The sequence below is a fragment of the Gobio gobio genome (genome assembly GCF_949357685.1).
Source record: "Gobio gobio genome assembly, chromosome: 2".
NCBI lineage: Eukaryota > Metazoa > Chordata > Actinopteri > Cypriniformes > Gobionidae > Gobio > Gobio gobio.
Window position 1 is genome coordinate 988,145 of NC_137098.1, and position 12,963 is coordinate 1,001,107.

Below are 12,963 nucleotides of genomic sequence, written 5' to 3' on the forward strand. Positions count from 1 at the left end.
GGGCGTTATGAGTCCTCTATTCCAGGTGTCAGGGAAATAACCAACACTCAGAACCAAGTTAAACAGTTTCATTATGGCCAATCTGAATTTGGGGTTAGTGTTTTTAAGCATTTCATTTAGGATGCCGTCCGGTCCACTTGCCTTTTTTGTTGGCAGGGCCTGTATTTTATCCGTCAGCTCTTTTTCTGTGATTGGGTAATCTAGAGGATTTTGGTATTTGCCAATTATGGTTTCTATATGGTTTAATTTTTCAGATATCTGTGTTTGTTCTATATTCATGTCTAATTTGCTATACAGTTGTTCGAAGTGGTTTTTCCAGGTGTCTCCGTCTTGTATAGTTGTTTGTTCATGATTCTTTTTATTCAGGAGATTCCAGTTGTCCCAGAAACTGTTTGAATGGACAGATTCTTCAATAGTTTTGAGCTGATTCTGGACGTACTGTTCTTTCTTCTTTCTGAGTGTGTTTTTATATTTTTTAAGCTCCTCACAATAATGAAGGCGTAAATCTGAATCGTCTGGTTGTCTGTGTTTTTGGTTTGCCAGCTGTCTTAAATTTTTCTTTTTCTTTCTCTCTCTCTCTCTCTCTCGCTCTCTCTCGCTCTCTCTCTCTCTCTCTCGCTCTCTCTCTCGCTCTCTCTCTCGCTCTCTCTCTCTCTCTCTCTCTCTCTCTCTCTCTCTCTCTCTCTCTCTCTCTCTCTCGCTCTCGCTCTCGCTCTCTCTCTCTCTCTCTCTCGCAGGAGTTGCTGAGCTTGGTGGAGAGTTTGCGTGTGAAGCTGATGGCGGAGCGGAGGAAGAACCTCCTCCAGGAGATCCAGATCCGGAAGGAGATGGGGGACGCCATGCTGCAGCAGATCCTGGAGACGGAGGAGCTGCACAGGTGTGTGTGTGTGTGTGTGTGTGTGTGTGTGAGGGGACGCCATGCTGCAGCAGATCCTGGAGACGGAGGAGCTGCACAGGTGTGTGTGTGTGTGAGGGGACGCCATGCTGCAGCAGATCCTGGAGGCGGAGGAGCTGCACAGGTGTGTGTGTGTGTGTGTGTGTGTGTGTGTGGGGACGCCATGCTGCAGCAGATCCTGGAGGCGGAGGAGCTGCACAGGTGTGTGTGTGTGTGTGTGTGTGTGAGGGGACGCCATGCTGCAGCAGATCATGGAGGCAGAGGAGCTGCACAGGTGTGTGTGTGTGTGTGTGTGTGTGTGTGTGTGTGTGTGTGTGTGGGGACGCCATGCTGCAGCAGATCCTGGAGGCGGAGGAGCTGCACAGGTGTGTGTGTGTGTGTTTGTGTGTGTGTGTGGGGACGCCATGCTGCAGCAGATCCTGGAAGCGGAGGAGCTGCACGTGTGTGTGTGTGTGTGTGTGAGGGGACGCCATGCTGCAGCAGATCCTGGAGGCGGAGGAGCTGCACAGGTGTGTGTGTGTGTGTGTGTGTGTGAGGGGACGCCATGCTGCAGCAGATCCTGGAGGCAGAGGAGCTGCACAGGTGTGTGTGTGTGTGTGAGGGGACGCCATGCTGCAGCAGATCCTGGAGGCGGAGGAGCTGCACGTGTGTGTGTGTGTGTGTGTGTGTGTGTGTGTGTGTGTGTGTGTGTGTGTGGGGACGCCATGCTGCAGCAGATCCTGGAGGCAGAGGAGCTGCACAGGTGTGTGTGTGTGTGTGTGTGTGTGTGTGAGGGGACGCCATGCTGCAGCAGATCCTGGAGGCGGAGGAGCTGCACAGGTGTGTGTGTGTGTGTGTGTGTGTGGACGCTATGCTGCAGCAGATCGTTTACTTTTTGGTCAATGGGGATATTTAACTTTTATTGCCAAAATAAGTAAATCAGATATCATTCATTTTATTATTTGAAATCTACTCAATGATGATGGTTTATATAGTATATAATATAATTGTTTTATTAGATTTCACCTATTTGACAGGGGCCCTTGGAATTGTCCTAACTTTACCCCCTATACTGTGTGTGTGTGGTTCTTTCTGTTTAACTGTGTGTGTGTTTGCAGTCGTCAGCTGGTGGACCTGAAGGAGAGCTATGACGAGAAGATGGACAGCACGTTTGAGATGTATAAAGAGGCGCTGAAGGATCACGCGTACCAGTGCGCTCTGGAGAGACTGGAGGAGGATTACATCCCCATCGCCGAATACAGCGAAGAGCAGGAGCGAGTCCAGGCACACACACTTACTCAGATATAACCCTAGTGCTGGTGTGACGGATAAGCTTTTGTTTGCGTTTATTAATGACAAATCTAGTGTTGTAGGTGTAGCATGATTATTTTTATTAGGGGCCAAGAAGTGTTAATTTCACTGACGAAAACGAGACGATAACAAAAACTATGAGGAAAATCAACTGCCATTTTCGTCAACAAATAAAAATAAGATGAAAATGTTAGTGAGGGTCGATTAGGGAAGATTACTTTACCATGTTTACATAGTAATATGTTTTAGACGCATATTTATCAACTGCCATTTTCGTCAACAAATAAAAATAAGATGAAAATGTTAGTGAGGGTCGATTAGGGAAGATTACTTTACCATGTTTACATAGTAATATGTTTTAGACGCATATTTATCTCCTCATCTGAACTTGAATGAGCTCCTGCAACTGCAATAGAGGCGCAGACATTTCAAAATAAGAGTCCTGGTGTATTTCCAGCTTGTTTATCATTAAAAGTCACGCATTATATATTCGTTTTTGCTTGCACAATAAACTGTATTTAATTTAATTCCCATTTAATTCATAGTCAGGAGGAAAGACCAGTATTTGACACATATTCAATAAACTATCAGGGTTATAATAGTTCACTAAAACCATTAAAAAACGTAATTACTTGAAATTAAATAAATGTTGACTGAAATAAAAAAATAGACTTATTTGAAGCTTTAGCTTAATCTGATATAGTGACTAAAACAGAAATACAAAGTTATAAAAACTAAAGAGATGCTTTTAAAAAAGTGAATTGAGAAGCAAATCCTCTTTTCTTATTCGTTGTTTCAAGATTTGAATGCATGATATAATTTTTCCGCCATTTTAGAATTACCCCAACACCTACTTTTTCAAACTCCTCCTCGGCCGTTGCTCTGATTTTCACGAAAACTGAACTTTGACCATTTGTTAAACTATTTTTAAATGACATTCAAACTAACGCCAAAATGAGCATGAGGCCAGATCTCCGCAACGCTTTAGCTTCTGTGTGTTATGCCAACATGACCTGAGGCGACCTGCAGTGCCACCCAGTGGTCAGGAGATATGAGGCTATTTTTGCTTATAACATTTTGAATGGTTTGGCCAAAAATCACAACTCTTCATATTCAGTGCAGCATGCCAAGTCGAACGGCAATTATGCCTTACTTCGACCACACCACATGAATTTGGGCCATTGGCCATTAAATCACTTTTCAGGCATTTTTGCATAAATTCATCTTGATATTCCTTTTTGATTTACTCATTGTTGCAGTTGGTCTGATGCTCCAGGCATTAAGAGTTCCTTTCACTGGAACTAATCCCTGAAAAACAAGCCCACCCCATAATCCCCCCTCCACCAAACTTTACACTTGGCACAATGCAGTCAGGCAAGTTAACCGCCAAACCCAGACTCGTCCATGGGATTGGCAGACAGAGAAGCGTGATTGGTCACTCAGAGAACACGTCTCCACTGCTCTAGAGTCCAGTGGCGGCGCACTTTACCCCACTGCATCCCACGCTCTGCATTGCACTTGGTGCTGTAAGGCTTGGATGAGCTGCTCGGCCATGGAAACCCAATCCATGAAGCTCTACACACTGTTCTTGAGCTCATCTGAAGGCCACAGAAGTTTGGAGGTCTGGAGCTCTTGATTCTGCAGAAAGTTGGCCACTTCTGTGACCCTCAGCATGTGCTGACCCCGCTCTGTGACCCTCAGCATGTGTTGACCCCGCTCTGTGACCCTCAGCATGCGCTGACCCCGCTCTCTGACCCTCAGCATGCGCTGACCCCGCTCTGTGACCCTCAGCATGTGTTGACCCCGCTCTGTGACCCTCAGCATGTGCTGACCCCGCTCTGTGACCCTCAGCATGCGCTGACCCCGCTCTGTGACCCTCAGCATGAGCTGACCCCGCTCTGTGACCCTCAGCATGAGCTGACCCCGCTCTCTGACCCTCAGCATGCGCTGACCCCGCTCTGTGACCCTCAGCATGAGCTGACCCAGCTCTCTGACCCTCAGCATGCGCTGACCCTGCTCTGTGACCCTCAGCATGCGCTGACCCCGCTCTGTGACCCTCAGCATGCGCTGACCCCGCTCTGTGACCCTCAGCATGTGCTGACCCCGCTCTGTGACCCTCAGCATGTGCTGACCCCGCTCTCTGACCCTCAGCATGCGCTGACCCCGCTCTGTGACCCTCAGCATGTGTTGACCCCGCTCTGTGACCCTCAGCATGTGCTGACCCCGCTCTGTGACCCTCAGCATGCGCTGACCCCGCTCTCTGACCCTCAGCATGCGCTGACCCCGCTCTGTGACCCTCAGCATGAGCTGACCCCGCTCTCTGACCCTCAGCATGCGCTGACCCCGCTCTGTGACCCTCAGCATGCGCTGACCCCGCTCTGTGACCCTCAGCATGCTCTGACCCCGCTCTGTGACCCTCAGCATGTGCTGACCCCGCTCTGTGACCCTCAGCATGTGCTGACCCCGCTCTATGACCCTCAGCATGCGCTGACCCCGCTCTGTGACCCTCAGCATGAGCTGACCCCGCTCTCTGACCCTCAGCATGCGCTGACCCCGCTCTGTGACCCTCAGCATGTGCTGACCCCGCTCTGTGACCCTCAGCATGCGCTGACCCCGCTCTCTGACCCTCAGCATGTGCTGACCCCGCTCTGTGACCCTCAGCATGAGCTGACCCCGCTCTGTGACCCTCAGCATGCTCTGACCCCGCTCTGTGACCCTCAGCATGTGCTGACCCCGCTCTGTGACCCTCAGCATGTGCTGACCCCGCTCTGTGACCCTCAGCATGTGCTGACCCCGCTCTGTGACCCTCAGCATGTGCTGACCCCGCTCTGTGACTATGAAGGGATTGAGTGCCTGAACTCAGGGATGTGGAGGGAGTCTCAATACTCCAGTAATATAGTGTGTATTTATTGCAGTTGTATTTCCAGGTGCTAGAGAAGCGTGTGTTTGAGTTGGAGCAGAAGTGCCGGTGTTCTGGTGCTCCGCTCCTCCACCAGGACGGCTCCACGCAGACCAGCTCTTCCTCAGACACCGGTGAGGGTCCAGAGTTTCTGCAGTATAAACTCATCACTAATGTCGTGAATGATCTCCAATCAATTGCCTCTGCAGATGCGGAGCGCTTGAAGATGCTGTACAAGGAGAAGTGTGTGGTGGAGGAGATGTGTGTTGAGAAGCAAGAGGTAAACACACTGACGGCTTCTGTGTCCGCTTGACTGGTTCTGCACCTCACTGTGTGTGTGTGTGTGTGTGTGTGTGTGTGTCAGCTGATCGTGTCTCTGGAGCGGCGGATCGGCGAATTGAACGAGACTCTTCAGGAAGCTGGAGAGAGCTATATGGAGAAACTTGCAGAGGTCCAAAACCTACAGAACCAGCTCTCAAATCAGGTTAAAACACGTGCTGAGGAACCTGCTGTGTGCCCATGCACTTTTATGATGGACAGATGCACTTTTATGATGGACAGATGCACTTTTATGATGGACAGATGCACTTTTATGATGGACAGATGCACTTTTATGATGGACAGATGCACTTTTATGATGGATAGATGCACTTTTATGATGGACAGATGCACTTTTATGATGGACAGATGCACTTTTATGATGGACAGATGCACTTTTATGATGGACAGATGCACTTTTATGATGGACAGATGCACTTTTATGATGGATAGATGCACTTTTATGATGGACAGATGCACTTTTATGATGGACAGATGCACTTTTATGATGGACAGATGGACAGATGCACTTTTATGATGGACAGATGCACTTTTATGATGGACAGATGCACTTTTATGATGGATAGATGCACTTTTATGATGGACAGATGCACTTTTATGATGGACAGATGCACTTTTATGATGGACAGATGCACTTTTATGATGGATAGATGCACTTTTATGATGGACAGATGCACTTTTATGATGGACAGATGCACTTTTATGATGGACAGATGGACAGATGCACTTTTATGATGGACAGATGCACTTTTATGATGGACAGATGCACTTTTATGATGGACAGATGCACTTTTATGATGGACAGATGCACTTTTATGATGGACAGATGGACAGATGCACTTTTATGATGGACAGATGCACTTTTATGATGGACAGATGCACTTTTATGATGGATAGATGCACTTTTATGATGGACAGATGCACTTTTATGATGGACAGATGCACTTTCATGATGGATAGATGCACTTTTATGATGGACAGATGCACTTTTATGATGGATAGATGCACTTTTATGATGGACAGATGCACTTTTATGATGGACAGATGCACTTTTATGATGGACAGATGCACTTTTATGATGGACAGATGGACAGATGCACTTTTATGATGGACAGATGCACTTTTATGATGGACAGATGCACTTTTATGATGGACAGATGCACTTTCATGATGGATAGATGCACTTTTATGATGGACAGATGCACTTTTATGATGGATAGATGCACTTTTATGATGGACAGATGCACTTTTATGATGGACAGATGCACTTTTATGATGGACAGATGCACTTTTATGATGGACAGATGCACTTTTATGATGGATAGATGCACTTTTATGATGGACAGATGCACTTTTATGATCGATAGATGCACTTTTATGATGGACAGATGCACTTTTATGATGGACAGATGCACTTTTATGATGGACAGATGCACTTTTATGATGGACAGATGCACTTTTATGATGGATAGATGCTCTTTTATGATGGATGGATGATTTATATGCCCCTGAGCTGGTTCTGAGCACTGGTTTGCTGACAGGAGCAGAGATCGGAGCGCCTGCAGAGCGAGGGGTTGTCTAAGGAGCAGGAGATGGGTCGTCTGCGGGAGGAGAACGCCCGGCTGGCCGGTGGGTCCGCGGCTCCGGCTCCGGCTCCGGCTAGGGCCCGGTGTGGGCTCCTGCTCAACATTAAAGGCTCCATGACCCCGCCCTCCACAGGAAGTCTGTGCCGCACCATCAGGAAGTCTGTGAGGGCCACGGCTCTGAGGAAGAAGCCCAGCTGAGGATGAGTCGCGATCTCTATACAGCCATTCAATGTTTTTACTGAGGTGTTTATTTGTCTAATAAAGTCTGTTTTAAAACTCTGCAGTGTTTCGAGAGTGTATTTGATCACCAGATTACAGCACACAGTCCAAGACTGGGCTTCAGAACTAAGAGGAGTTATCAGCTCAAGGTGGACTTCAGAATTTAATAGGCAAACAAATTTGTTCAGTCTAAATATACATATTTAAATTTTGGTGTTGCTTAGTTTAACATAGTAGTATATTAAAGCTACACTGTTTTTCACCGCTAGGGGTCGCTAACCTCTAACTATAACAGGGGTGTAGATTAACAGTGTGTGTGTGTGTGTGTGTGTGGACTCATCCCGCCGGATCTGATGATGTTTGAGTGTGTGTGTGTGTGTGTGTGTGTGGAGACTCATCCCGCCGGATCTGATGATGTTTGAGTGTGTGTGTGTGTGTGTGTGTGTGTGTGTGGACTCATCCCGCCGGATCTGATGATGTTTGAGTGTGTGTGTGTGTGTGTGGACTCATCCCGCCGGATCTGATGATGTTTGAGTGTGTGTGTGTGTGTGTGGACTCATCCCGCCGGATCTGATGATGTGTGTGTGTGTGTGTGGACTCATCCCGCCGGATCTGATGATGTGTGTGTGCACTCATCCCGCCGGATCTGATGATGTTTGAGTGTGTGTGTGTGTGTGTGTGTGTGTGTGTGTGTGGACTCATCCCGCCGGATCTGATGATGTTTGAGTGTGTGTGTGTGGACTCATCCCGCCGGATCTGATGATGTTTGAGTGTGTGTGTGTAAGGCCTGTGTGAAGCAGCGCGAGCTCTAAGAGCCGGAGATCAGCGCCACATGTGACTAAAGACATTTCATCAGGTGTTATGATGGCAGTGACTTGTCATTTTTGAAGTCCATAAAAGTGCATCAATCCATCATATAACTGCTCCAGGGGTTAATAAAGGCCTTCTGAAGCGACTTTTATGATGGATAGATGCACTTTTATGATGGATGGATGCACTTTTATGATGGATAGATGCACTTTTATGATGGATGGACAGATGCACTTTTATGATGGATAGATGCACTTTTATGATGGACGGATGCACTTTTATGATGGATAGATGCACTTTTATGATGGATGGACAGATGCACTTTTATGATGGACGGATGCACTTTTATGATGGATGGACAGATGCACTTTTATGATGGACAGATGCACTTTTATGATGGATAGATGCACTTTTATGATGGATAGATGTACTTTTATGATGGATGGACGGATGCACTTTTATGATGGATAGATGCACTTTTATGATGGATAGATGCACTTTTATGATGGATAGATGTACTTTTATGATGGATGGACGGATGCACTTTTATGATGGATGGATGCACTTTTATGATGGATAGATGCACTTTTATGATGGACAGATGCACTTTTATGATGGATAGATGTACTTTTATGATGGATGGACGGATGCACTTTTATGATGGATGGACAGATGCACTTTTATGATGGATGGATGCACTTTTATGATGGATGGACGGATGCACTTTTATGATGGATGGATGCACTTTTATGATGGACAGATGCACTTTTATGATGGACAGATGCACTTTTATGATGGACAGATGCACTTTTATGATGGACAGATGCACTTTTATGATGGACAGATGCACTTTTATGATGGACAGATGCACTTTTATGATGGATGGACGGATGCACTTTTATGATGGATGGACGGATGCACTTTTATGATGGATGGACGGATGCACTTTTATGATGGACAGATGCACTTTTATGATGGATAGATGCACTTTTATGATGGATAGATGTACTTTTATGATGGATGGACGGATGCACTTTTATGATGGATGGATGCACTTTTATGATGGATAGATGCACTTTTATGATGGACAGATGCACTTTTATGATGGATAGATGTACTTTTATGATGGATGGACGGATGCACTTTTATGATGGATGGACAGATGCACTTTTATGATGGATGGATGCACTTTTATGATGGATGGACGGATGCACTTTTATGATGGATGGATGCACTTTTATGATGGACAGATGCACTTTTATGATGGACAGATGCACTTTTATGATGGACAGATGCACTTTTATGATGGACAGATGCACTTTTATGATGGATGGACGGATGCACTTTTATGATGGATGGACAGATGCACTTTTATGATGGATGGATGCACTTTTTTATGATGGATGGATGCACTTTTATGATGGATGCACTTTTTATGATGGACAGATGCACTTTTATGATGGATAGGGACAGATGCTCTTTTATGATGGACAGATGCACTTTTATGATGGACAGATGCACTTTTATGATGGACAGATGCTCTTTTATGATGGATGGATGCACTTTTATGATGGACAGATGCACTTTTTTATGATGGATGGATGCACTTTTATGATGGATGCACTTTTATGATGGACAGATGCACTTTTATGATGGACAGATGCACTTTTATGATGGACAGATGCACTTTTATGATGGACAGATGCACTTTTATGATGGATGGATGCACTTTTATGATGGATGGACAGATGCACTTTTATGATGGATGGATGCACTTTTTTATGATGGATGGATGCACTTTTATGATGGACAGATGCACTTTTATGATGGACAGATGCACTTTTATGATGGACAGATGCACTTTTATGATGGACAGATGCACTTTTATGATGGATAGATGCACTTTTATGATGGACAGATGCACTTTTATGATGGATGGATGCACTTTTATGATGGATGGATAGATGCACTTTTATGATGGACAGGTGCACTTTTATGATGGATAGATGCACTTTTATGATGGACAGATGCACTTTTATGATGGATGGATGCACTTTTATGATGGATGGATAGATGCACTTTTATGATGGACAGGTGCACTTTTATGATGGATAGATGCACTTTTATGATGGATAGATGCACTTTTATGATGGATGGATGCACTTTTATGATGGATGGACGGATGCACTTTTATGATGGATGGATGCACTTTTATGATGGACAGATGCACTTTTATGATGGACAGATGCACTTTTATGATGGACAGATGCACTTTTATGATGGACAGATGCACTTTTATGATGGACAGATGCACTTTTATGATGGATAGATGCACTTTTATGATGGATAGATGCACTTTTATGATGGATGGATGCACTTTTATGATGGATGGATAGATGCACTTTTATGATGGACAGGTGCACTTTTATGATGGATAGATGCACTTTTATGATGGATAGATGCACTTTTATGATGGATGGATGCACTTTTATGATGGATGGACGGATGCACTTTTATGATGGATGGATGCACTTTTATGATGGACAGATGCACTTTTATGATGGACAGATGCACTTTTATGATGGACAGATGCACTTTTATGATGGACAGATGCACTTTTATGATGGACAGATGCACTTTTATGATGGATGGACGGATGCACTTTTATGATGGATGGACAGATGCACTTTTATGATGGATGGATGCACTTTTTTATGATGGATGGATGCACTTTTATGATGGATGCACTTTTATGATGGACAGATGCACTTTTATGATGGATAGGGACAGATGCTCTTTTATGATGGACAGATGCACTTTTATGATGGACAGATGCACTTTTATGATGGACAGATGCTCTTTTATGATGGATGGATGCACTTTTATGATGGACAGATGCACTTTTTTATGATGGATGGATGCACTTTTATGATGGATGCACTTTTATGATGGACAGATGCACTTTTATGATGGACAGATGCACTTTTATGATGGACAGATGCACTTTTATGATGGATGGATGCACTTTTATGATGGATGGACAGATGCACTTTTATGATGGATGGATGCACTTTTTTATGATGGATGGATGCACTTTTATGATGGACAGATGCACTTTTATGATGGACAGATGCACTTTTATGATGGACAGATGCACTTTTATGATGGACAGATGCACTTTTATGATGGACAGATGCACTTTTATGATGGATGGATGCACTTTTATGATGGATGGATAGATGCACTTTTATGATGGACAGGTGCACTTTTATGATGGATAGATGCACTTTTATGATGGATAGATGCACTTTTATGATGGATAGATGCACTTTTATGATGGATGGACAGATGCACTTTTATGATGGACAGATGCACTTTTATGATGGATAGATGCACTTTTATGATGGATAGATGCACTTTTATGATGGATAGATGCACTTTTATGATGGATAGATGCACTTTTATGATGGATGGACAGATGCACTTTTATGATGGACAGATGCACTTTTATGATGGATAGATGCACTTTTATGATGGATGGACAGATGCACTTTTATGATGGACAGGTGCACTTTTATGATGGATAGATGCACTTTTATGATGGATAGATGCACTTTTATGATGGATAGATGCACTTTTATGATGGATGGACAGATGCACTTTTATGATGGACAGATGCACTTTTATGATGGACAGATGCACTTTTATGATGGACAGATGCACTTTTATGATGGATAGATGCACTTTTATGATGGATGGACAGATGCACTTTTATGATGGACGGATGCTCTTTTATGATGGATGGACAGATGCACTTTTATGATGGACGGATGCACTTTTATGATGGATGGACAGATGCACTTTTATGATGGACAGATGCACTTTTATGATGGATAGATGCACTTTTATGATGGACAGATGCACTTTTATGATGGATGGACAGATGCACTTTTATGATGGACAGATGCACTTTTATGATGGATGGACGGATGCACTTTTATGATGGATGGACAGATGCACTTTTATGATGGATGGACAGATGCACTTTTATGATGGATGGATGCACTTTTTTATGATGGATGGATGCACTTTTATGATGGATGCACTTTTATGATGGATGGATGCTCTTTTATGATGGACAGATGCACTTTTATGATGGACAGATGCACTTTTATGATGGATGGATGCACTTTTATGATGGATGGACAGATGCACTTTTATGATGGACAGATGCACTTTTATGATGGACAGATGCACTTTTATGATGGATGGATGCACTTTTATGATGGATGGACAGATGCACTTTTATGATGGACAGATGCACTTTTATGATGGACAGATGCACTTTTATGATGGATGGACGGATGCACTTTTATGATGGATGGACGGATGCACTTTTATGATGGACAGATGCACTTTTATGATGGATAGATGCACTTTTATGATGGATAGATGTACTTTTATGATGGATGGACGGATGCACTTTTATGATGGATGGATGCACTTTTATGATGGATAGATGCACTTTTATGATGGACAGATGCACTTTTATGATGGATAGATGTACTTTTATGATGGATGGACGGATGCACTTTTATGATGGATGGACAGATGCACTTTTATGATGGATGGATGCACTTTTATGATGGATGGACGGATGCACTTTTATGATGGATGGATGCACTTTTATGATGGACAGATGCACTTTTATGATGGACAGATGCACTTTTATGATGGACAGATGCACTTTTATGATGGACAGATGCACTTTTATGATGGACAGATGCACTTTTATGATGGATGGATGCACTTTTATGATGGATGCACTTTTATGATGGACAGATGCACTTTTATGATGGATAGGGACAGATGCTCTTTTATGATGGACAGATGCACTTTTATGATGGATGGACAGATGCACTTTT

At 44.1% G+C, this 12,963-nt stretch overlaps 1 protein-coding gene across 1 annotated transcript in view; it reads left to right on the forward strand.

Annotated features, from left to right (window-relative positions):
• LOC307139541 (kinesin-like protein KIF20A) overlaps positions 1-7,207 on the forward strand; it is a gene marked incomplete at both ends in the record, with an annotated part of 70,922 nt that extends 63,715 nt beyond the window's left edge. The window contains 5 exons of the mRNA XM_079838537.1: positions 738-877; positions 1,993-2,158; positions 5,113-5,364; positions 5,449-5,568; positions 6,965-7,207. Of these exons, the coding sequence (XP_079694663.1) occupies positions 738-877; positions 1,993-2,158; positions 5,113-5,364; positions 5,449-5,568; positions 6,965-7,207 (921 nt within the window). The remainder of the gene's footprint in view (positions 1-737; positions 878-1,992; positions 2,159-5,112; positions 5,365-5,448; positions 5,569-6,964) is intronic.
• Positions 7,208-12,963: the final 5,756 nt, after the last annotated feature.